Below are 24,789 nucleotides of genomic sequence, written 5' to 3'. Positions count from 1 at the left end.
GTTCAGAAGTAGTTTAGACTCGGTTTGTGAGTTGTAAATCGTTCCTCTTTTTTAGCAAACGTCATCTGCGAGATGATTCAGGCAGGGTACAGGCTTGAACGGTGAGAAAAGACTCTGGAGGTCGAGTTTGCACATTTGCTATCTGAACCCGGGTCGTGCCTTCCGAACTATCTCCTGAAATACGAGACGCCGCGAATTCATTCCATAAAGCTGAATTAAGATTCTGTCAGGCTCGACTATTGAGGAGAGAACGCAAGCTTCATATCCACACCTATCGAGAGAATCCAATTCTTTCTGGAGCGGTCTATTGAAATTTAAGCTGGCGATTGTTGGGAAATAACAAAGTTATTCAAGATTTCCAAGATTATATTCGATATCGAGAAGAGGGAGGAATCCATGCAATAATGATTTCGCTCTCGGAAAAATTGTGTTTGTTGTCCGTTGTGCTGTTTTGCCTGCTGCCTACGAGTCTCGCCGCCATGGAATCTGCGGTCATTGCGGACGAATTCAAATGCCAGTCGCTAAGGACCCACAATCAGACGAAAATTCTATGCCATGCCAGAGCGGATCCCGCGAATATGGATGAAGCTCGACAGCGATACGACAAAGATGGACGGGTTTGCCACAAACTCTACCAGCTGAGCCAGAGGTAGCTCATGAATTAGAAATCCTACACGATATACCGCGATCTTCGGTTTTCGCAACGTGATTCCGATGGATTACAATGCTATCCCGGAACATTCAAATTGGAATATTCGGACTCCCCCAGATAGGTCAGAGGTTATCTTCTGTTGCAGACTGCGAAATTTCGAGGATGGTCAAATCAGGTACTGTGACCCCGCGCGCTGTCTCCGCGAAAGTCCAAATTGCCGAGGCGGGAAAATGACTCCGAAATGCAACCAATGCCTCGGGAAATGCTGGCTCATGTACGGTTATCCGACGGTGACAAATAAGGACAAGCTAATATTCAAATCATACCCCTGTGATTTCTCGAACTGCGGAAAACAAGTTTTCTGCGGTGGGTACGACATGAAAGCCCAGCAGGCACTTACAAAATTGAAATCGATGTGATGGGTCATGAAAGAGGAAGGAAAAGAAATCAACACCATGGATGACGGACCAAATCGACAGCATAAAAAATTGCTCTGAATTTAATCTAACCCGCGTCTAGAATGATAGAGCTCCGAATCGAGTCCAATCTTCTGTATCGTCCCAGGAATAGGACAACTCTCACTTCCCGGAGATATCGATATGACGATATCGTTTGTGGAATAGATTCAGGAACGCGCGAAGAGGTATCTGACACGACATCCGAAGAGCCACCGCTGCCTCCGCGTTCGGCTGTGAGCCGGCACAAAGCCCGGTGTGGCCGCGGCCACCGTTTCGGGTTGCAGCACCGTAGCGTTCGGAAGCGATGTCACTCGGCATCTGATCCCTCGCACTGACGCGTTCACGGTGTCAAGATACATTCGATTAGTTCCGCGAGCCGATCTGGCTGAGGGCCTGACGCCCACTGCGAGAAGAAGAAGAAGAAGAAGGCTCGGAAGAAGAGTATCGGACTCGGTGATCGAAACCCGTTCTTATTAGGACAGTGTTCAGCGATGGATCAGCCACTCCTGAAAAATGACGACCATCGATCGCTGTTGATGCATATTGCCATTGTTCGACTGATTTCGACTCGATCTGGCGAATCTGGAGCAACATTAGCACTCCTCCGACACTGTAACCAGTTCGGAAGCCACAACTTCCGTTATGTCCGAAACTAGAATTTTTGTTTTTCTTTCTCGATCCCCGAAGATTTGTCGAGTGGTTGTTGTTTGCATCACCGGCGGCGATCAAACGCATGTTTTCGAGATAAGTTAATGAGTTTGCTGTCCTGCGGCCGGCCTGAACTGGGTTACCAAGCACGCCTGACCCGGCTTTAGAGCAAAGCGCGCGGCGCCGGTGGGGTTAAGCGGGGGTTTCTGGGGAACCGTGCTGATGGGGATGACCGGTGACCTAGTTTTAGACTGAGTGGTCCGCGATGATATGCTATTATTTCGTAGCTGACTCCAGCGTCCCGAACAGCCAGTCTAAAGCTCGATCGAGTTTTGAGACCAACTGAGCGATATTTTGAGCGAGCTTCGGTGCTCTGGATTTTCGATTTCTCTGGAAATGTCTCGTATCCGAATCATATTCTCTTTGTAATCGGGAGAGTTGCATTCGACGGATCAGTATAAATATTCACGAGCCCCTGGAACCTTTGCCGGGCTCAGTCAGTCACAACTATGGCTGATGTCACTGAGCCAATGCAATGACAACCAAGTTAACTTCCGAGAACGTGGCCAGAATGGAGATTCTGCACAGAGAGTATGATGCACGAACCAGCAGCCCCTCAACCGTCCGAAAGTATGCAGAATCTAGTCTCAACAAGGATGAGGAACGTCACACTTGCTCTGAAGCTATGGGCACGTTTGAACTCTCGAACGAGCACGAAGTTTCCTGCTCCCGTGGAATCGACGAGCAACACGCACGCCAGAGTTCACTCTTGCGCTTGGAGAGATAAGAGTTGAACTCGATTGAATAAACGCGAGTATCTCTGCGTAATCGGTCATCTGTTCACTGAGCTGGGCCGCAGATCGTCAAGTTCCTGACATCGCTAATAAATCATCGGAATCGATCCCGACTCGAAGTCAGGGGGATTGAGATTTGAGCTCGGGAGAAGAGAAAACAAGGGTGAAATAGCCCCATTCTAGCGAGCGAGCATAAATCCTCCGGTACGAAGCGATTCAGAATTTCCCTGCCCGTTCCCCTTTAGTGGGTTCAAGACTGGAAGAGGTTATCCGCGGTCCCGATTCGTTGCGGTATTTCGTTCAAGATCTTTCCTTCACTCGGGTTCCATTTTCTATGGGTGAAAAACTCCTCTCTTTTCCACAGATTTCAAAATCCGACCACATGTGAACGACAGGAACAACAATACAGCCCGCATGCTTGGTGTGGGCGCTCGTCCGTCAGATCTATGTGGTACGAGTCGGAGAAGAGTCGACGGCACTGCAGACACAAAGCCGCATATTATTTGTTCGTGCATTTTTTCTCGAAACAACGGGACGGCTTTGAACTGCAACTGACCGAGTAAGAACCCCGTTAACAAACACTGCTCAGCATCGAGGGGCGTACATTGAGGGCACTGACCCGTATCATCAAGTTCTCGCAGCGATCTCCATCGTCCCTCGATCATCATCACGACGATCATCGACTTCTCATCGGCAGAGCCCGCCACTATCGATTCGGTCGAGTATTAAAGTGATTGATAAGCGCTGGAGGCGAGTCCGGGGCTCTATGGCTCACCGCAAAGGTTATTGCTGCCGGTCGGGATGTCCGGGACAGCTTAGCCGTTTCGTTCCGACATCGGATCCAGGCTCGTGACGTTCATCGCATAGCAACGATCCCGAACGGTGGAGGAAGTCATTCGAGGGAGAATCGACTCCATCGGGGTAGAGGCTGACTCGAAACGAACTTGGAGCTACTGATTGAGCTCCCTTCCGGAAACATCAAAGGTTTCGAGGAAGTTGACCCCGCCTAGCTTAATTGAGAAGAACGTGCATTTAGATCTCGGATCGTCCATTTCTTCCAGATCGTCCGTTTCTGGCATGCAGATCGATCAGAAAATATGTGTGCTGATGCCAGGGAGGTTGTTCAACTTCGCCGAGGGTGTTTTGCCCTACCCTCAACGCTTCATTGACGATCCCCGAATGGGCACTCTGTGGTGTTTAGCGATCATTTGCAGAACATTACTCGCGAAAGCATCACACATCCTCCACCGCTTCCCGTGTTGTCGTCATTAAATCGGGAAATTTGCGACCTGGTCTACACATATGATACCAGATATCGATTATTGGTAAAATCTGGCGACAAGCTCCGCTTCAGTTCAAAAGGGAGACCAGAAAGCGAAAGATATCCTCGAGTATCTGCTTGAGGCACGTGCCCCGATCATTGATCCCGAATCGCTGAAGTTTGAGTCCCCGATCTTCCGGTTCACCTTCCGATGGTTTGTGCCGGAAAGGATCGCAAGTCCCAGTCTTCCACACTCCGTTCTTATACGGCTTCATTTAATTAAAAATAGTTCTCACTACGGTAATCCATCCTCTTTATCTCGACACATCGTTAGTGAAGCTTCATCCACGCGGTATTTCACATCACCACTTCTCTTCGGGAAAGCGGGAGAACTCGCTGGATATTTATGGCTGACCGAATGGATCTCCTCTCTTCAGAAGCAATTATGGACTCGCGTGCGAAATCACGTCCAATTCATTCGTCATTAAGTTTTAACAAGCGATGAGCAGCTGGGTGGAAACATCGGCTGATGGCAGAAGCCGTTTAGAACTCGCGCCTCGTTTTCAGTCTGGTCCTTTCGTCCATTCGTCGACCCAGTCCTCCGTCGGTCTGTCGGTCAGTCCGTCATTCAACCAGCCAGCCCACTGGACCCAGAGTATTTTCTTCATTGGGTACAATTGCCAAGGAGCCGACCGGCATCGCTGTACTTCACCAACGACCACCGAGTCAGTCATGCTCGGTGTTCAGGGGGATCGTGACAAGCGATTGAGATTCGTCACGGTGCCGTTATTTGATCAGAATTCTCGATTCGCGTCTCTTGTCTTATTTGTACGGAAGGAAAGTTCGATTACTCCACCGAAGAACCGTGACCGGTGTGACTCTCCGCGGGGATGATCGCAGAATCCTTCATTCGTTACGATGATGGCTACTCTTCGTATTATCTTTCCTCCGATCCGGATGCGTCAACTGACTGAGTGAGATCATCGCAGAAGGCGCTCTTAAAGGTCAAATGACACTCACGACACGCGAAACCGTTGATTTTCGTCGGTCTGATCCCTTTATCATGCCATCGTCGACGGTCGTTGGTGCGAGTTCTATCTCGGCGCCGAGTGAAGAAGAAATCGATAACCTTCCCCGCCCAGACGAACACTGCACCCTCAAGCCAAATGGTTGACTCTACGGAGAATTGAGCCAAGGGATGCTCCGTTCGGGAAAACCATCAAGAGCGAGCAGCCCGCACCATTCATTCATTTATTCCACTCTGAGCCGTGGCGCAGTGATGCCGGAAACGCGGGGTGCGAAACCATCGATTGTGGTGCCCGTCGCCGCTCACCCTCGCGCGCGCGGTCCACTTTCTGTGCCGTTTCTTTTTTCATCTTTCTCTACCTCCTTTTCATTTTCCTCCCACCCCTCAGTGCGCTGCTGCACGACTTCGTCATCCGTTCCGAATGAACACTGCGGGGTCACACAGGTTCCGACTCTGCTTGGCAGATCTCCCAAATGGTCGGGACTCCGAAAGCGTAACAGACCTCGGTTAAGCGACCGAAGAACGGACGGTATCCAGGTCTTTGTGAGGAACTTCACCCAGAGTCGATTTCCCGGCCGCTCAAAGGCTCCGTCAGTGAAGTTTCCTCTCCGCGAACAGACGGGGAGACAAGATCTCTCGCGACGAATTTTCGATACTGTCCCGCAGGAGCGACCGTTGTCTAGAGACAAGAAGCCCCCGGCTGACGATTCCTGATCCGACCCGCGCTTGCCGCAGACGTTCGTCACGCGCATGTTCTCGCTGACTGACTGAGTTTTAAATGAGCGTGTCAGCTCAAGTGCTTAAATGGGAGCTCGACACAATCGCCACCTATTTTGGAATTCTCAGCCAGAGCACTTCCTGAACGGGATTCGTCGCCGTCGTCGTCGTCATCATCATCGCAGACCGGTGTGGAAAAAGAGGAAACCGACATAAACGTTTCCAAAGCCCCTGCTAATCGGGCTGCAAATCCTCGCCGGCTACAATGCTTGCGGGATGTTGCCGCTGACATTTGTTCACCTATTCTTGCGGTTCCGATGATGGCGGCGACGACGAGTACGACGTATGAACCTATTTCTGTTGGCAAGAAACAATGATTAGAAAACCCGAGTCACGTTTTGCGTCAGTTATGGCTCGGCAGCTCTTCAAGCGGTACCGTTTGAATCTTTGTCCGTCCGTTCCTTAGCCCGCTCGCTGGTTCATTCGAGCTGTGGCTCCTCGTTGGTCGCTCGGGCGTTCTAGAGCCGGTGTCTTGCGGCTTGATGGCCGTCGGGGTGGCTGGGCCGGCTCGGAACACAAAGCGCTCAGTGGACTTAATCAAGTTTCTGGCAGTAGATTAAGGGCGTCTACGAGACTTCCTCTCGACTTATCGCTTCTGCCGATGCGGTGCTCTGCACCGAATGAATAAACCATGAATGAAGGGAGACCATCGACTCGATCGGGATCCCCATGTCGACGCACAAAACGTGATCGAGGACTTCGCCTGGAGACCTCTGTCATCAGAGCAATGAACAAAGTAATTGTATGAGGTCTTGAAGCACAAAGTGCATTTTTTTACCGAGAGGAATTCTTTTCTCTTCAACGGGATGAGAAATCGAGAAGCGCGGATGTTGACGGAAAATGCACATGTCCGCATCAGAAAAACGTGACGGAAAAATGGAGAAATATAAAAGTCCCAAAAAAGCCCTGAGGCGCTCGCTATGGAGCGAGTCTTCGGAGACAATTCAGTCGAGCGTTTTCTCGATTCGTTCTTAACCTTTCTTCCGCGATCTCCCGTCTGCCTCCACATCGGCGCACAACCCGCGTCGAATGCTCACATTCGGCGGAGTCCAGCTTGCTAATTGCTGACCGACCGGCGTTCAGCTGACTGCTCCCTTCGGTGTTCCGAAATTAAAAGCCGTTGGGGTCAACATGTCGTTCTGTGGGCTTCGTTTTTTCGTTCGCCACGGCGGAGTGTTCCGAAAGTCGATCATCGGGGCTCGATCCGGCAGAAGGAATCGGCAAGTACATGTAAATGTCTTCTGACTTCGATAGAGCTCGCCCACACGACAGCTGTCTGCTGTTCGCCATGAGTATGAGCATCATTATCACCGCCTAGTGTCATTAAATGAGAAGATCGAACATTCGACTTCTACCCATTGAAGATGGAACACATCCACTCCGTATATCGGTTTCGTGGATCGAGTAACAGGAACAAGACAATAATTAGACGAAGAGATCATGTAATGAGAAAAGTAATGTAGAGATTACGAGCTCGCGGTTTCGGAAAGGAACTGATCATCGATCGGGAAGCTCGACGAGGCGTGTCGATAATAATTTCCCCGGGAGCGTCCCGCGATTCGACTCACGCAGGAATTCACCCTAAGAGGCGAGGCGCGATTCCATGCAATCATGCAGCAGAAGAACACTCACCTGAAAAAAAAGAACATAAATTTGTTAAGGGAACTTAATCGTCGAAATGAAATGAGCGCGTGTGCATCGCGTGGGAAGATATAATTTCGTCGCTTCTCGTAACTTTCATCACGAAAACGCCGTTTCAGAGCCCAAGCATTTGAGTATCAAAAACGCGGCTGCAAGAAGCCCCATTCCTCAAGTACCGCGAGCGGACGAACCAACAAAGGAAACAGAAAAATGAACCGAAAACTATCCCGTCAGTGTATGATATTGGGGTCTGCTCCTCTGCCCTATCCCTTGGAAGTCACAGGAAGCGAGGGCGCTGCAGGACGCAGTCAGTTCGATTTTCTCGGAGCTCTTCATGCAGCATCGGATTGGGACGAGAGGTTGTCTTCTACCGCGATACCTGCTAGAGCTTTCCGTCGGAGATGAACGGAATGCGAGCCCCGGATTCTAACGAGGGAAACAGCGCTTGATCGGAATCTGCTCCTCCCGGGAAGGAAGTTTCCGAGTTGTGGGTGGGAGCACCGTATTACTGTGTGACGAACGATGGAGGCTTTGTCTGCTTTCCGTGCGCTCATCGTTTCCGTAACCCATGGTCATCGGCAATCCGCCGAGAATGAACTCGCTTCCAAGGCGCATGAAGATCGCGTCTGATTATGGTTCTAGTCTCGGAGCGACGAGATGATAGATTACCGCCCATTCGACAACGAGTATTGACATCGCAAGTACGCGGAGGCATGTGAGAACGACCACTTTGTGTGTCCCGACTGTATGCCGAAAGCGTGACCGTTTATCTTGGTCGGATCCGAACAAATTAATCCGCGACACAGTCGCCTTATCTCAACCGGACTCGCGATGCGGACATCAACTCCTTAAGCGTGATCTAGGAGTGGTTCTGACGGACGGGAATTATGCAGTCGTTCGGACGGTCAGTCGGCATAATCATTCGCGATTATCATTGTGACCACTTCCCGGAGTCGGCGTGCAGCGGTGAAATGTTTCTAAATGTCCCCGCAATTTACATCAGCTCAACCTGTTAGAAAGCGTGCCTTCACGATTTACAGGAAACTCATGAATATTTCTCGGCGTGGATTCAATTACCACCACGATGTCATTCTTTCCCAGAAGAGCACAAGATGAACCTCTATTCTTCTGACGTTCCTGCCCCTGCCGTACCGTATCGCTAGTGGGATACTTCTTTGAAATTATACTTGAAATCGCTCGTCTGAATCTGGAGAACCACAGATTGTAGCCAAATGACCGCTGGCATTAATTAGGCGTCGACGGCGCGCATCGAATTGCGGAGAAAGTATCGGCAAAGGTAAATCTTGGGGAAACATCGATCCGGGACACGTTACGGTCCTCATGGGAGTTTCTCCGAACGCTCATTCCGAACTCGGTCGGAACAAGGGGTTTCCCGATTTTTATTTTATTTTTCTCTTGTTTCTGCTTTTTATTGCCGTCGGTGGGACCCTCAGTCCTCCGCCAAAAAAATGTCCCCTGCCAGCAACTGTCAAACTAACCGAGGAGCAAATGAGACATCTTCGAGAGATCTGTCGACGTTTTTGACTTCGGGGCACATTATTTTTGTTTATTTTTTATCTCGCTGACGGAAATCGCTGTGTTGTTCTAATTTGACAGATCATCAAGCTCTTCCCTCGGCCCCCAACCTCAAATGTTTGCTCCAACGCTCCGTACTCCGTTACACGCGCCTGGCGAAAATTGCTGATCATCATTCCTTTGTTCTATGGTAGCAATTCCATGGATATTCCTCCGATGAGAAGCCTTGTTAGTTTCGTCGGCTCCTTCGGAGTGCCTATCGACTTTTCAGTCGTCGCTCCTCCGCAGAATCGATTCGTGGAGGTACGTCTGATCGTCTTCGGGAAGCTTTGTCCAGAAACTCTTGTGAAATGAAGGTCTTCAGCGCTCAGCCACAAGACTCGGGCGTGTCGTCTCTGTTTTTCGTCTCTTTCCCCCGTTAGTTGTCGGTGGCTGGACAGAAATTGCGGTGGCGGGGCATCGGGACTGCACCCAATGGGGATTTGTTTTCCGTCCGAGATCGAGAAACAACCAACCAGAATCTTGACAAACGATTGTCTCGCTCTAGTGGGCGAGCTTCGTCCGTCCGCTCATCTCCTGCGAGGAGAAGCCGTCTTCCCTCAGCAACGGGGAGATGAAATGCTTCTCGTTGATTTGACGTCGCTGAATCCGTGCGGGGATCCGAGACGAAATGCACGTCGGTCCAGCCGCGTATGAATTCGATTCGATTCTCCAATAAGGATTATGATGGCGATTATTCGTCGGAATTGTCCGAATGGAGCTCTCACCGGAGAACGTGTGAAGTTCGCCAGCTCTTGAGATAAGTTGATTTTGTACGGAATCCGAAAACGCAGAATAACCCGAATGAGTCGAGAAGCTGACCGCAGCTCCATCACGTTATAAAAACGCGGCGGCAGCGTTCCGACAAATATTACGCAGGGAATTCGCTTGGGATCAAAAAACGACGAATGATCGTACAGCAAAACATCTGTACGAACTTGACGAGGCGATATAGTGTGATTACAGCTGACGGATGGAGAGCGTGTCGTCAGCCAAACTTAGTTCAATGCCGTGCGGTCTCGGCGTCTGGGAGCGAGGACCTCTCAGTCAGTCGGAGTAGTCGAGCGTAAAATGAAGCTGCAGAAAAAACCCACTGAGCCAAGAGGCCTGCGAGGAACGAATGAAGATTTAGACCGCCGTGCCCGGCAAATCGCGACTGCACTTTTTCTAGACGTGTTTTTTCCGTCGTAGTTAAACATTCCGAACATGGCATTCGGACGAATAGCGTGGTCAGCGCCTCCCTCCTACGAATGAAACAAACGAAAGCAATCGACAGAACTCCGGCGAGTAGATCAACAGCTAGTTGAAGACACACCCAGCGGCAGAATAAATGCTGACAGATCCTCTGCCGCCGTGAGGGAGCCGGAACCCTGCCCTGTTTGGTGTCGGAATCGATTCAGACCGAACTTAGTTACACATGTCTTTGAGTATAGACCATTCAGCTCCGGCTCAATTAAAACTGATCTCTTTCAACTCTCAGGGATGAGCCGACAGGAATGTCTGCGGAAAATGGAGGCTCTGAAATCAGACACTCCTCATCGTGGCTCCGCCCGAAGTACAAAGCTCCAGAGCTTCCCAGTTCTCTGTTGGTCGTTTCCAGTGTCATGCGTTGACCCCACCGTCTTCTGTGGCGGGAAGAGTGCTTCTTGCTCATAATTATACAACTTCAGCTTCGTCTCCGCTTCTTGTTTGAAGACTCGGTGCCAATACTCGCGCGTTCCCGTTAAGAAGATGAGGGAGGAGGATTCCTTCGGAGAACAACAGCGAAAAAGAACTTTCAAATGGAAACATCGGCGGACCTCATTTTTCTTAGCGGGGTATCCGATTGTTTCGAGGTAAATATAAAAGATAGCGATAGTGACTGTCAGTCAAATGAATCGTCGGAAACGAGCGGCTGATTGCGTTCCATTATTCGTCCTCGACGTGGCGCTCTCATTATTTAAGTCGACGCAATCCCTTATCGACTCGTCGGGAGTTTGGTCGTCGGGTGACTTTTCTGAATGAGCGACCGGAGTTTGATACGTCTGTGGAGAGAGCCGGTCGCGTCATTCATAACCGTAAAATGTTTTACAACCCCAGAGTCGCTACTCGCATCGCTCACGAACGTTTTGTGCGTTACGTCCAGGCAAATAAACTACCGGATGAATAAAAAGGAGCTCTCAGGTACCAACTCTGACGGTCTTCGCGGGTGGCGCAGCCTCGCGGTGCGTTCCCGAGAATAAGACGAAATGTTCAGTCGTTTGCAGATTCCTTATCCTTTCTCATCCATCGAAGATACTGGCTCAGCCGAAATCCTTCCTTCTCCGAGAAATTTCGGCTTAAGAGCGTCAGAATTATCTCTCTCGTAGGAGCTCCCGGACAGGTTTGTGGATATGTTCATCTGGAACTCTCCAGGTGCTCAGGGAAAGCAACACGTCCACGACAATGCAGTCACAAATCTTACGTCTTCAGATAAACATCTGTCTTCTCGTAGACAGCGCCGAAATTTGCATAAATTACGGTTTGTTTGAATGTTATCCAGAGTCCTTATCGTGACAGGAATTTCGTAAACTAGAATAACCCATAGGCAGGGATCCAGACGGCTCCGGAGCTGGCTCTTTCATTTCCGTCATGAAAGCGGATCCCCCGACCCCACAGGTCCAGCAATTAGGGAGCATTTTGAATAAGAGGCTCGATATTCGGAATGGGCATAGATCATCGTGCGGGAGGAGAACTCCGAGTTTGCACCTGATTTATACGGTAAAAAAGTATGCTTCGAGCCCATCTCTCCCGAGTGAGAGAACGGCGATTGCCGCAAGGGCTGTATCGGAAGTATTCGGCTACATCGCCATCTGATGAATCCAATAGACAATGGCCGAAAAACCATGCTAATTCCAGAGAAACCGATTCATAAGAGATAAGCACTTCGAGAATTCCCCATCAATATCGTCAGACAATGAGGATGAGAAAAGAGGAATGCGGCAGATGCAGTTCTTGATAGCGTACAAGGTTCTACAGGTCGGAGCCGACTCGATCGGAATCGCGGGGATTCCTCCACATGAATCCATGATTGGAGCGGACGGCTCAAACCGCTCCTCCGCCGGTCAATGGATGGTCGTCGAGGGAGCGATGTGGAGGCATGCCCTGGTCTGGTATGAGATCCCCGCAGAGCTCAGCAGAACTCGAGTCCGCTGCAATCGAGTGGACTCCGTTTCAAGTGCCGAATGGAAAAAAGACCAATAATTACTCATTGTCCTCATCAATATGGTCCTTCTGCTCATTTAGAATTCCCGGGAGAGGAATCGAATCGATTTTCATGTGAATACCGAACTCAGTCGCCTTCGCGTAATCAAAGGCCAAGCGATAAATGTTCAAGATTGGATGTTCACATCTGGAATGCCGCTCGAGTAGATTGATGAATTTCATGGTCAGACCGATACGACCGATTCGTGGGGATCCAGATTCTTAGCAAATCAGTTTTTCACTTCCCTCTAGCAGTCCGACATCCGCTCTCCGGAGTCCCTCAAACGTTCTTCCCGATCTGCGAGAGCTTGGGTCTCGATCATTATTCACGTCATGCCCTTGGGGACGTTCTTGACCACCCCGCCGCTTTTTTCATTTCGCTAATTATAGTTCGAGTAATTTTTGAATGTTTCGGAAGAGTGTCATTTGTGCGGGAGATGTCATTTGGAGGGAAGGTGGAGCAGCCTCAGTCACGCAATGCGACTCCCGAGCTCCTTGATGCAAGCGAGTCTCCCAGTTCCGAACCGTGAAACTTGGGACTCCCCGGTTCCGACGTCGCACAGTTTCGGTTCAGAAATCCAGCTTCGTGTTTCAGCAAGCTTTTCAAACAGATGTTCTCAAAAGCTGCGCAGCACGAGGCTTAACGCTGAAGTGCGCGATGATCAGTCAGTGAGTCGGTCAGTCAGTCAAGCAGTGAGTCAACGGCAGTTGTGCGTGTGACTTCGGATAATTCGCAACAGCAGATCAGCACATGGCCGACAATTGTCACTGGTTTGAAGACATTGTTTCATAAGCGTGCTCCTTCCCAATGATTTCTCAAGCCAATTGACTCTCCCGCTCACTTGTGCGTGAATCTGTCCAACAGTGGAAACTTTTGCTCATCCACATTCGCTCCGTCTCCGTGAAGACTTCTTTGAAATGGCCACACTCTGATGTTACAGTCCGTCGTTCATTAGTTTGTGGTTGGCGTTCCGGTGGAGCAAGAACATTGTTTCACTAGATGCCTCGTCGATGCTCGATGCCACACTACGCTTCGGCTACACGCATATAATATTCTGTGGAAAGCATTGTGAGCGAATGATACTTTTTTAATAGCATTGCCAGCGTTGGTACATCATAGAGGTTGCAGTCCCACATTAAGAACATCCGACTAGAATCATCACAGAGAATGAATAAATGAATAGAACACGGCATCCAGCATCTTCTCCGGATCATTGCCGCTGTTCCTCCCTGCCGCCATGGTAAATTATGAGGAACCCTCTTCTTGTCTCCAAAGATTCATTCAGCGGCCCCGATGCACATGCCCCGATTTCCGTTCGGATGCGGCGGCGACGACCTCGCCCTCAGAATTCGAGGAATGTCGTTTCTCCTCATAATAATCGAAGCGAGGAGGGGGGACGATAAAACGAAACGTATCATTTCGTTCGGTTTCGCGTGATTTATAGAAGTACACTTGATAATAATCAAGTCGGTGTACCTTATCGGTCCGCCAGAAGCTTGAGATATCCGACGAAATTATCCACGCTGGGCTCAGGATCCCGTTCTTGCTCCAGGCGTCTATTATCAATCTCCCGCATTCGATATCTCCCCATCCCCATCTTATGTTTGTAAAGGTGCCCCCTGCTCGCGACACGGGCCGTAATCTGGAATGACATTCCTTCTATGAACTTTCGCAGGGGTCACGGTGCCCTCACACGATTGCGAATAATTGTTTAATCCCTACAGTGTTCCCTGCGACTTTGGAGTGTCGTGTGCGTCGTCTCAGCGAGAAGCGAGGACCCATCACTGACGACAAGGTGTCACTTGAATGAGAGTTCCTTGCTGCGCCAGAATCAAAGTGACAACGGTCATTACGCCGGCTACGGTAGTGACATAAAAAATGGCAGAACGACTTCTCTGGCTTCTGGTCCGTCGCGCTGTCAAAATAAGCTTATCAACTTTATTATTACCCGAAGCCTTGGATTGATCGGAACAAAAAGAAATCGGCGGGCGAATGTCGGACACGCGTGCTACAATCGACTAGGACCTCAAGGCTGTGAATGCCGTAGAATTCTTCTCGAGCTCATATGACAGCACTTGATCCCTATTCTGTACATCGATCGGATAGGTCTCGGGCATGGTGTTGAACGCTTCGTAACACCGGAGACTCTAACGACGAAAATACCGCTCTCGCGAGCTTGGAATGTTTCTCGGAGATCGATGTTTCTTTCGAGCTCTGAGTCGACCGGGGTCAGCTATTGGGAATCGCTGACTCGACCCAGGGTCAGTCTTCCCCCGTTTCTTTCATGTCGCCGAGCAGTCAAATTCTTAGGCTGGGGAAAAAGTGGCGAAAGCCGGCTGCGAGCACGGAGAATCAAGCGAATCGAGGTCTTCCAGCTCTCTCCTGCTTCTTCGACTTTTCACTCTGGATTGAGAGACTATGCGCGAATCATAGGTAAGTCGATCAAAACCGACGTCGCGAGAGCTTTGTGATCGTGAACAAAAACGAACGCAGGAAACGAATGACCAGAGGTTGACCGCAGGTGCGAACGCTCCAAATTCCACGTCACGTTTTCATCGTGCTCGCTCGTCACGCTCACCGCTTCCGCGTACCTCCCCGGAGCTATACGAACGTCGCTGAGCGATTCGAGGTGCAGCTCAAAGGGCGACTCCTGGCGTGACGTTCTGAAGAAATCTCTCCGGTACGTTCCGGAGCGAGTTTGACTTCTGCGGAGGATCTCAACCTCAAGCTAGTCCCGCGCACGACTTCGTTTCCATTCGCACTCCCTCCCAGGAGAGGGAAGTTCCGGAACCTGGACGATCAAAAGTCTCACAGGTTCTTCGACTTCATCGGAGATGACTATCAGGACTCTTCGTTTAGGTATCCATTCTTGTCTCAATCAACGCACAATGTCCATTGTTGATAAGACATCGAGCTGGCAAGATTGGCCATTTTCTCAAGAACCGTCCAAAGTAACGATATTTGACGGCGAGCATGCGGTGCCACCGCGAGGCTGAACAAGGACGAGTCCTTCAAGATGACGAAGTTTATTTGATAAACAGACGGAACAGAAAAATCGTTAAGCCGGCAGACAGAACATGGCGCCACTGCTCGCTCCAGCCGTCAGTGTTCCCTGAGCGCTGCGTGAGAACTTCGAATATTAAATTTTTTGCTATGCTTAATACGGATATGTACACTTTCGTCACTGAATTTTCTGGTCTCGATTTCCCGCATCGAATTTTTCGTCGACAGTCAGCAGCAGTTTCGCGGTCGATCTGGCTTTGAAATTTCAATTTGCCCGCGACGGCGGAAGAGCTGGAAATCATGCAAACGATTCCGAAGACAAGCTGCGACCGAAGACAAGACTTCAAGTCGCGGATTTCTTCCCGAAAAAGGTCCCGCGAACTATTCTACCCCGTCAAAGCAAAGCTCTTCTTACGGCATGGTCCAGTTGATCCTTTAGGACAGTTTTGCACTTCAGTGCAAGCTTGAAAAGGGTAAAATTGATTATGAGTTGGATGACTTCATTTGATGGAATCATTTTCTGCTCCGAGAGAATTCCGATTCTGTCAAAAACTCAAAGGGAACGAATCCGATTCGTGTTCTCAACAAAAGATTCCCGAGAAGATTTCAACCGTGGAGAATGAATCAACGATGTTCAGCGAAGCTCGCGAGCCAATCCACACACCATGAGAGTTGTTGGCGGGAGATGATTTTTGTGCAAGCGAGCTTCACTGAACCGCCGGACTGAGGAACGCCGAATCAGTTGATACCGAATTGGGAACGAAATTCAAAGATGGACGGATTAAAACGAAGGAGTTGAATCTAATTTCCGGGTTCTTGCTGAGGAGCTCACCTTGAAGGACGACACCGAGAACAAGGAGCAGAATGCTTATCCGAAACATAATGGAGAAATTCGGTCTTCGAGAAACGTCTACACAATTAAACACATGACAAGTCACTGCGATGAACTTCACCGACACTTCACTAAGTTCCAATGAAGCCCGCTCGATTCACGTCAAGTGACCGCACGAAAACGAGAAAGGGCTCACAATGTTGCCTCTCTCCCTTCCTCCGTGGATGGCCACTGGCGCACTGGGTGGGTGAGCGGTTTACGGCAGAACTATTCACGATCCGTTGGGGCAGTCCTGAAGTCCCTCGGACCACGCGTCACGGTGTTTTAAATCTAACTAACATCTCCATCTCCGTGTCGTTAGATGTTCCCCAAGGTCTCGGGGCTCCACTGTCAGACAGCGACTTGACAAAACACACACGCACCGTAGACACGTCCAACGCATGGCGTCGTACATATCCATGAAATACTTAGCTGTTGATGATACGAATTTCCATCACGCTTGAAATGTCGATGTTGTTTCTCCGTCGAAGTTTACTCCAGCACGCTCCGTAACTCTTTCGAATTTCGCAAAAAAAGTACAGAAAAGGGAGCGGGAGCCAGAAGAGTCTGTGAAGTCTGGCCAGAAATGTTCTGTTGGAAAATATTCAGCAATTCCTCCCCGCGACTCTCTGCGATCATCGGCGTGCTCCTGCGAGGAGCGTTTTCAAGCCGAGCCGTGCGTGCTCTCGATATCGGACCGACGACGCGACGAGAGCGACGAAGTCATGCTTCACGCAATGCGGAAGCTGTCGTGCCGCATGTGATCGAGTGATCTTGCTGCTGTATCATGATGCGAGAAGATAAGCGAACCAACCCTGACTCAGTGTGCGCGGGAATGCGTCGGTGTGGTGTGATGCAAGTATTTGCTCTTCGCATATTTCTTTCTAGCGCGAAGGTCTGAGTTAAGCGTCATTCGCTACAGATGAATAGCTGAAGAATATACATCAGTCGATAATAATATCATCAGTCGATGCTTGGATCCTCCCTCGGGTACTCACGAGCTCGTGATGATTCATGAGGTCATGAGGGCATCATGACGCACTGTTTTCCGGCAAGAAAATTTCGCTCCGTAGAAACCGTCAATAAGAGGTGGCTCATAGTTGAGCCTGATGGATCGCTCCATTGACTTCTTTGAAGTACAGGGACCGTCTTTATTCGCTCCGCGCTCGGACCCAGGCTTGAAATCCGAGGAATTAGAAAAGGTCTTCGCCTCGAACAGTAGATTCCAGTCTGCAACGTGAGGCGAAGCCCAGGCAAATATGGGGCAACCTGATATGTACTCGAAAACTTTTCGCGGGCTTCTTGGGGAAATTCCGGAGCTCTTCCGGAGACGACAATGGGGAACGATCTGATCAGAAGAATAAAGCTTACCTCTTAGACGAAGGAAATTGTAGACCCGCACAAGACATTCGAGAATGGCAGTCCTGCCTTCCCCTGACTAGATCCCTCGGTCATGTTGTCAATCACTGCGACCAGTTTATTCCACCCTTGTCTGCTCGCTCTCCGATCTCATTCACGCTTCCAGAGACTGACTTCTAACGCTCACACACGCTGACTATCAATCTTCGATCGAAGGAAACAATAACACAGTGATCGAGTGGTGCGATGTTTGAACTCTTCGAATACAAACACTTTGGCTCGAAATCGCCATCGCAGATCGTGAGAGGTTTGCTCGAGACTCGCGTTCTTGGGAAAGTCATGGATTCGCTGTGATTTGTGGGTTTATTTGATGATCCAGATCTGACACAATGATCGGTCCGGAGAACGGAGGATCATCGCGTGCCGTCAGAACGGATTGTCCCCCGAAAAGTTCTGCTCGCTACCGAACAGACCTTCTTCCCTGATTGATCATGCGGAATACAGAAGAGAACATTCATTTCATTATAATAGAAAAATTTATTCGCTCCCTTCTTGATCTGTTCCAGACTATTCAGTCATCAGTTTACAGCCTCTAAATAACTTATTCTTAGCGCCATCTGATGCGTATGATATAATACTTTTAAGGATATCATCGAGACTGAAGCTTCGGTTCATGTGATGCAGGATAGTTTTACATTTACTCGTAGATGCTTCGAAAAGTCTTCCGTGCTTTTTCATTAACCACCATGGCAATGGTGTGCCGACACGAATTCGCTTATTTTTTCTTTGACATTTCCGTGCCGATGTCAAAATTTTCAATAAAATATCTTCTTTCACAAAGCGGTTTCTCTCCCCGAGCCTACCTCCCTAATTTTCCCCCTTTACTGTGACGGCGCTTAGATTCGACACTTGCTAATTAATCCTTCCGTGGAGCCGTCTCTAGGATTTTTCCGAGAAAAATATAGATGTTTGAGGTTTGATTCCAGATCATTATCCCCGAGAAAAAGTTTGACGTACCGTCGTGGGAGAGCGTATGCAAAGGTTGTGACTAGTTCATAAAAGCTCTCCACCGAATGTTGACCCAAAAACCATCATAGGTTTTCGGCGATCCTTCTGGAATGACATAGATTTTCACTCACTGACAGAGTTTGGTTTTCCCGCTATGATTGGAGCGACCGCGGCCGAAGTGCTCATACGGGGATTCCCATCACTCATTCAGAAAAGAAGAGAGACGCTCCGAAGCTGCGTCAGAGTGACGTCTTCGTGGCGGTCGAGCCGGCACGTCGTAGAGTCACCCGGAAATCTCCCGACAGCCTGGTGCTACGTCGAGTCCGCGGAGAGCCTTCCCTGAGTTTCCTGATATCGAATTCAGCTTGTGGCTTCGTTAAATTAGCCACCCATCATGGGTGGGAATACATAGATAGAAATATAGATCTTTGCATTAGATGACTCATTCTATTCTTCTACGATAATCATGTGAACTGGCTGTGAAATCAGGCATGGGGATGAATTGAACGAGTGGTTTGGCAAGTGAGGGACTCTCATTGGACTGAATCTCGGCGGAGAAGGGAACTAATGTCATCTACTGAGCCGACGTTTCTTTCTGGGAACACCCACACAATCTTCAATACAACGTCTTGCGTAACACCGGTGGTATCAGTATAGATTATTAGAACTTATCGTGTAGAAGCTGACTAGCAGTAGGAATCTCTGTGAGGGCAAAGCGGGAATATAGGAACTAGTGGATTGGGAAAATTGGGAAATATTTTGATGATGAGGTAGCTCACGTGTATAGTCTCCATCAAGTCGCTGTCGTCAACGACCTGACTCCCTTAACGTGGAACTAGTTGCAGTCTCATGCACTCTTTGGTTTTTGCTGCGATTTCTTCGTCTCGTTCATGGAGACAAACTCACGATGATAATAATACATGTGTACGTACATCGTAATACAGGAGGAGGACTATGTTGGACGAGAGGGGCAGCTTTTCCTTGCTTGAAATTTCAAGAGTTCCCGGAGATCCTGATCCTGAATCGGAATACTCGAAGGGTATCATAGTGTACTAATCTGAAGGTTTCCGGTTTTGTCCTTCGTCCACAGATCGATTCGGGAAGTATTTAGAGAGTTCGTAAATATCCGTAGCGGTCAATTGACCTCGTTTCCGAAGTTGATATCCGAAAAGCTCGCCCCCTTCATCCTACCTAATGAGTATCCTCTCGCGACCCAGCGATGACCCTCGGCTGAAGGCATACTCGGAGACACGCGATTGATCTCTGGCTATCTAATAGGAACTTCAGTTCATAGGAACTTTCACCGAACACGGTTTGCACTGAAAGGTCCGGGACCTTTCGAGCCTTTTAAGACGTCACCGCTCTCCATTGTTTCCGTCTTCGACTAGAGATCACGCTATCGGATGTAATGATGATATAGGTACAATAATCATGCTGTCGTTCTTATTTCGACCCGACTAGTCTGCCTTCCCAGCACCTCAGAGGTGCTGCGAGAATACTTCTTGAGGATTCCGCCGTCGGTGTCGATGGTCCTCTTTCAACTTCCGGAAGAGTTTCAGCTGATGGGGAGCTCCATCGACTCGATCAAGCGCTCAAATCATTTTTCTCCTGAATGGTCACTCAAAAAATCTGAACCCGATGATTGCCGAAGTCCACGACAACTACTCTACCTTCGGGGGAAATCGCAACCCCAGCAGGGCGATCCATCTGACCGGGCTCCACGCCTGGCTCTCCGAAGGCACACAAAAACGTCCCGTCCGGACGGAAAACCTGCACCCGATGATTCCGCGAATCCGATACGATGATGTGGCCCTCCGAGTCCACAGCGACTCCTTGAGGTCGTGTGAATTCACCGTTGCCGGTGCCTTCGTAACCCAGGAACTGAGCGCTGTGGAAGTCGTTACGGATCACCACGATGCGATGATTGTTGAAGTCGGTCACTACCATGTTACCTGGAGAGGAAATTCATTGAGAATGATGCTCCCCGTCGCTGATCACGCTCTCTCGGAAGACTCGGAGAATGGAGATAACTTGCTTCGAAACCGTTTGCAGGGAGACGAGGTCGAGAATCCGTTCGATTCAATCACGTCTTCGCCGGCATGTCAGTCATGCGCGAACAGAACGTGCCATCGGTCTTCCGTTCGACCTTCGAACGGCTTGCCGTGGACGAGCCAAGGAAGTAATTCGTTATGGAGCGTTTTTCATCCGAGCTTTCCTCCGTCCACCGAAATAAACGTTGTTGTGTGGTTTTTCTCCTCCTCTTTCGGCACTCATGCGAGTGCTTGTTTTTTTCATTGCTCCTTTTTTTCATTGCTCCTTTTTCGGAAAATGCGAGGGACTTTGAGAAGAAAACAAATCACTGCGCAGTGGAAAAAATCTTAACGAGTAAACGTTTCGGAAAACAATTCTTGGATGTGTATCGAGCGCTCAATGCAATAGATTTTTTTTCTCATGAGCCAGTGTTTAACTTCTCACACCAGAAGTTGCAGTAGCGACATTCACCAGAGCGTTTGAGACGATTTTTTTCTTTCTCGCTTCCCCGAGGGTTTCTCGGAGACGGTCGAGCGATCAATGCTCGGGGATGGAGAGTTACTTCTCACGGTACGAGCTGATGCTAACTCTTCGCAATTCTTTCTCAGAGATATTCAGGACGGAAGAATCTGGTCCTTAGGTCGGATCGAGGCAAGGGCCCGGTTGGCATTCCGATTGCGCCTGCATCAGACTACCTCTAAAAGTCGTTCTCAGTGGTGAGTCATCGACTGTCTTCTGCCTAATCAGAGCGTGAAGGCAGTCCGCAGCTAAAAACGACGGAGGCGTGTCCATGAATGTTTCACGTTCACGTTGACCCGAGCGAGTACGGGGGACCGGCTGGCCACTCGGCCACTCGGTCGCTCTCGCGGACAACCGATCAGAGGTCCAACGTGTGATTCGATAAAGCGTTGTGAACGATCACTTCTGCGGACACCACATGAAATATTGTGCCGATCAACAGCTATCGAACCATATTCTGGGTGATATGATGATTGATGATGATCAAGATCTCAGCTGAGACGTTCCCCTAATGTGGGATTGCTCTTTTTCGGAACCCCAGACAAATAATCTCGCTGACATCACAGACACACGTGTACTCGGAGTACTCATCGAAAATCGAGTTTGTATACCAACCTTGATGATCGAAGGCGACTCCTCGCGGCGAATCGAATTGCTTCCATAGAGCTCCTTCGAATCCGTACTTGTTCAGAAAGACCCCATCCGGACTGAATAGCTGAACTCTGTGATTTCGAGTGTCAGACACCAGGATGTTATTGTCGGAGTTCACTGCTACGTCCCAAGGATAGTTGAATTGGCCTATTTTGGACCCCCGTTCACCGAACTTCAAAATAAACTCGCCGCGGCTGCTGAACACCTGGAATCGTTGGTTTCATGGTGGGAAATTCCCGACTCCGATCTGCATCAACCGACAGAGTGGGTTTCCCGAGTGATTTCCTTGTACGGTGGAATACCGAGCGGACGGAGGAATCGTCCCTGTGATTCTCGACGAGAATAATAATTGGTGTGGCTATCGATTCGAACCGACGAACCTGAATTCGGTGGTTGTCTTTGTCAGCAACGATGATCCGACCGGTGGAGTCCATTGCGACTCCTGCCGGACGATCGAACTGTCCGGGTTGCGATCCTGCAGATCCGAAGCTCATGTGGAACGTTCCGTCTGGATTGAAAATCTGTGGGGGATCAAAACGGGAATGAGCGAGTGACCACGAGATGAAGACTCGCAATGCTCATCTCATTGCCGCCCCGGAGCCGGGGCGTGACCCAAAGACTAAGACTCGATTCAGTCATCGTATTGACAGAAGAAGAGGCCCGATATTCGTGCCATAAATATCGCGTCTATTTCGAAAACAAAAGGGAGACGTCAAGGAATTTTCGCGTGTGTTTCAGATCGAAGTCTTCAGAGTAAGGAGTACTGTCGAGCTATTCGTGGGGCTCAAAAAAGTTCTCCTGGAAGTTCGATAACTTCACTCAAAATAAAGGGTAAAGGTTTCGCGGCGTCCTGCCAGAGAGGACTCAAGAGCTTGGCAGAACAAGGAAGAATGGGCCAGATGGATAGATGGATAGATTGAAATTCTCTCCCCTGTACTATTAGACCAGAGCTCTCTCACCTGAATGCGGTTGTTGGAGCGATCAGCGACCACGACTCGACCGGCCTGATCGACGCAGACACCCCAGGGTCTACAGAGGTCGCCTTCGCGCACGCCCTCGCCTCCGAAAACGACCGAAGGCTGCTCATTGGGAAGATTCTCATAGAATCGACCCAATCGGACGTTGATCTTGTACGGGGACGAGGCTACGGCCGCTCCTCGGAGGGTGAGGCTGATTTCGTGCACACCCTCTGTGCAGGGCCGATATGAGAACGAATAGCTGCCGTCTCGATGATCTGTCGTGTCAACTTTCTGCATGAAACCCTGAGGCGTCGTGATGCTGACAGTGAAGTGCTCTCCGCCGACCATTGTTTTCTCGTTCAGGTGATTATGAGCCTCAACTTTGAAAGTTGCGCTCTGAAAAAATATCGAGTCTTATTTTCAAGGGAAACGCTCCTGCCTCACTTAGGAGGACCGATTGTTTCGGCTCGCATATCATCAACAGACAATGAGCCCAGTTCGATTTGTCCATTCGAAAGCGTACCTGGCCGACGACCGCGCCTTTCAGGGCCTCCCCAAATACTTTACAGTACATGGGAAAACTCGCTGTTGAGATGTATCCCAGATTGTTGAGGAGCGGGATGTCGGCGATCGTGAAGTCTATGCGATCATCCTCGAACGGAGTTGACCAAACTGCGCGGGAGCGGAGAGCTCGCGTTAATATTCTAGCTGTTGAGTGCGGTCATGCGGAACCAGGCCTCCAAATTGAGTTTGTTTTCGCCAAAAATTTCGGACGAATAGACGAGCTGCTATAGTTTATGGACTAGAGAGAGACACAACGACGAGGGGTCGCGGACTGAGAGAAATGATTCCTGACCGGAGAGCAGCAGCAACAGCAGCGGCTGCAGACGGAGCGACGAATAATAATTAACTTACCAGTGCGAACGGGACTCATAGGTAGAACTTTCTTGGCCTTGATGAAATCGAGGTCGTTCGCCGAGTTCAGGAAGTCACGAAGTGCGCGCGCGTGCCCGTTCAGCTCTCGGGTCGCTTTGCCGATCTGATCCACCTGGGCCTTCAGAAGATTACCCTTAAGGAGACGGATTGTTTCTACTTTTGACAGGAGCTCTTTCTCGCGTTCTTCGAGAGATGATAGTTGCCTGTGAAAAGAAATGACTTCTCGCACCGAAGATCACATCCTCCACGTCCCCACGCTCCGGGAGAAACTTGTTCACGCTCTCTCCGAGCTCCACCTCGTCGGAAAGCGTTCGAATCCGTTCGAAATGTGTAGGAGTGAGAGAAAATGGATCGATTGATGTCTAAAGGAACCTCGCAATGAAGGCTGACCTCCCCTTGGAGGCTTACCGCGAGCAGATGAGCTTACCGTCGGATCGCGATGCGGATTTGTGAGGCGACGTCGTGCGTTTTCTGCTCGATACGTTTTGCCATGCTTTGATTGTTGATCAGACCCTCCTGGAGTACTTTGAGTTTTGACTCGGTATCTTTCAGCGAGCGTTCGATGTAGCTTCTGCCGCTGTCGATCGCGTCGCGTATGTGCTGGAGACTATGGCCTTTGTGCATTTCCGTGCATTTCCCACAGAGGGGTTTCTCGCAAGTATCGCAGTAAACGAAGAGAGCTTCATTGTGCTCAGCACAACTCCGCGGAATGTAATTCTTCAACTCCTGGAATTCAATCGAAATGAGGAGCCTCTGCATGAGTTCTGCGCCGAGGCAGAGACCTGCTCCCCTAGGCTCGGATCTGACACCAACGCAGGTTTCTTGACTCGACAATGGGTGCTTCTACGGTTTGTTCACAATTTATCCATTTCTCATAACCACATGAATGATTAAATGGTATATCAATAAATATAAATAACTATAATAGGTGATAATTATCAATTATTGTACATCTTATATCACGACTATTATGGCTCGCTAGCGTCCTTACCAACGATGGCGATGGTGCGAAGCGGACGATGGTATGGTCTCGCGTGAGTCTGACTCTCTGATGAGCGTTGATGCAGTTTTCACAGAGCAGCTCATTATTACATTCCCGACATCGACCTTTGGCCGGATTCCGGTCGTCGCAAGACGAGCAGATGGGCAGAACGTCGCGAAACCGCGCCACCGAGCCCAGATTCAAGCCCGACAGGTCGAGTTTGTTGCATTGTGGGCATTGGAATGGGCCCGACTCCTGGAGACACTTCGTGCACACAGTGTGGGAACATGGGAATACTTTCGGGAGTCCGCCGTTGCTGTCGAAGCACGAAGAGCACGTCAAGAAACTGGTGCCGACCCGCAGAGGATGCAGCGGGCCGAGTTTCTGTGACGGCAACTGCATCGGTAACGACAT

General features: G+C 49.7%; 2 protein-coding genes across 2 annotated transcripts in view; both read right to left on the bottom strand.

Moving 5' to 3' along the window:
* Positions 1-16,034, bottom strand: part of LOC100904410 (protein Skeletor, isoforms B/C) — a 30,320-nt gene extending 14,286 nt beyond the window's left edge. Inside the window, exon 1 of the mRNA XM_003741783.2 lies at positions 15,892-16,034. Coding sequence (XP_003741831.1) covers positions 15,892-15,940 — 49 coding nt within the window. The 5' untranslated portion in view covers positions 15,941-16,034. The remainder of the gene's footprint in view (positions 1-15,891) is intronic.
* Positions 16,035-19,917: 3,883 nt separating this feature from the next.
* LOC100904269 (tripartite motif containing 71 protein wech) lies at positions 19,918-24,789 on the bottom strand. Its single transcript, XM_029111021.1, has 8 exons — positions 24,385-24,789; positions 23,821-24,119; positions 23,373-23,596; positions 22,981-23,147; positions 22,458-22,853; positions 21,879-22,019; positions 21,463-21,703; positions 19,918-20,249 (listed from the first exon to the last, which is right to left on the bottom strand). Exons 1-8 carry the CDS (start codon positions 24,787-24,789, stop codon positions 19,918-19,920), a joined length of 2,205 nt encoding a protein of 734 aa, XP_028966854.1.

Source organism: Galendromus occidentalis, unplaced genomic scaffold, assembly GCF_000255335.2.
Source record: "Galendromus occidentalis unplaced genomic scaffold, Mocc_1.1 scf7180000077194, whole genome shotgun sequence".
In the NCBI taxonomy this organism is placed as follows: Eukaryota; Metazoa; Arthropoda; class Arachnida; order Mesostigmata; family Phytoseiidae; genus Galendromus; species Galendromus occidentalis.
This window is presented reverse-complemented; position numbering and strand designations above follow the sequence as displayed.

Excerpts from the sequence above, each read along its gene's own strand:
- LOC100904269 (XM_029111021.1), bottom strand. The coding sequence starts at position 24,789 with ATGTCGTTACCGATGCAGTTGCCGTCACAGAAACTCGGCCCGCTGCAT. Across the intron at positions 24,120-24,384 it reads TCGCACCATCGCCATCGTTG|GAGTTGAAGAATTACATTCC; the intron begins GTAAGGACGCTA and ends ATTGAATTCCAG. Across the intron at positions 20,250-21,462 it reads AGTCGCCTTCGATCATCAAG|GTAACATGGTAGTGACCGAC; the intron begins GTTGGTATACAA and ends TTTCCTCTCCAG.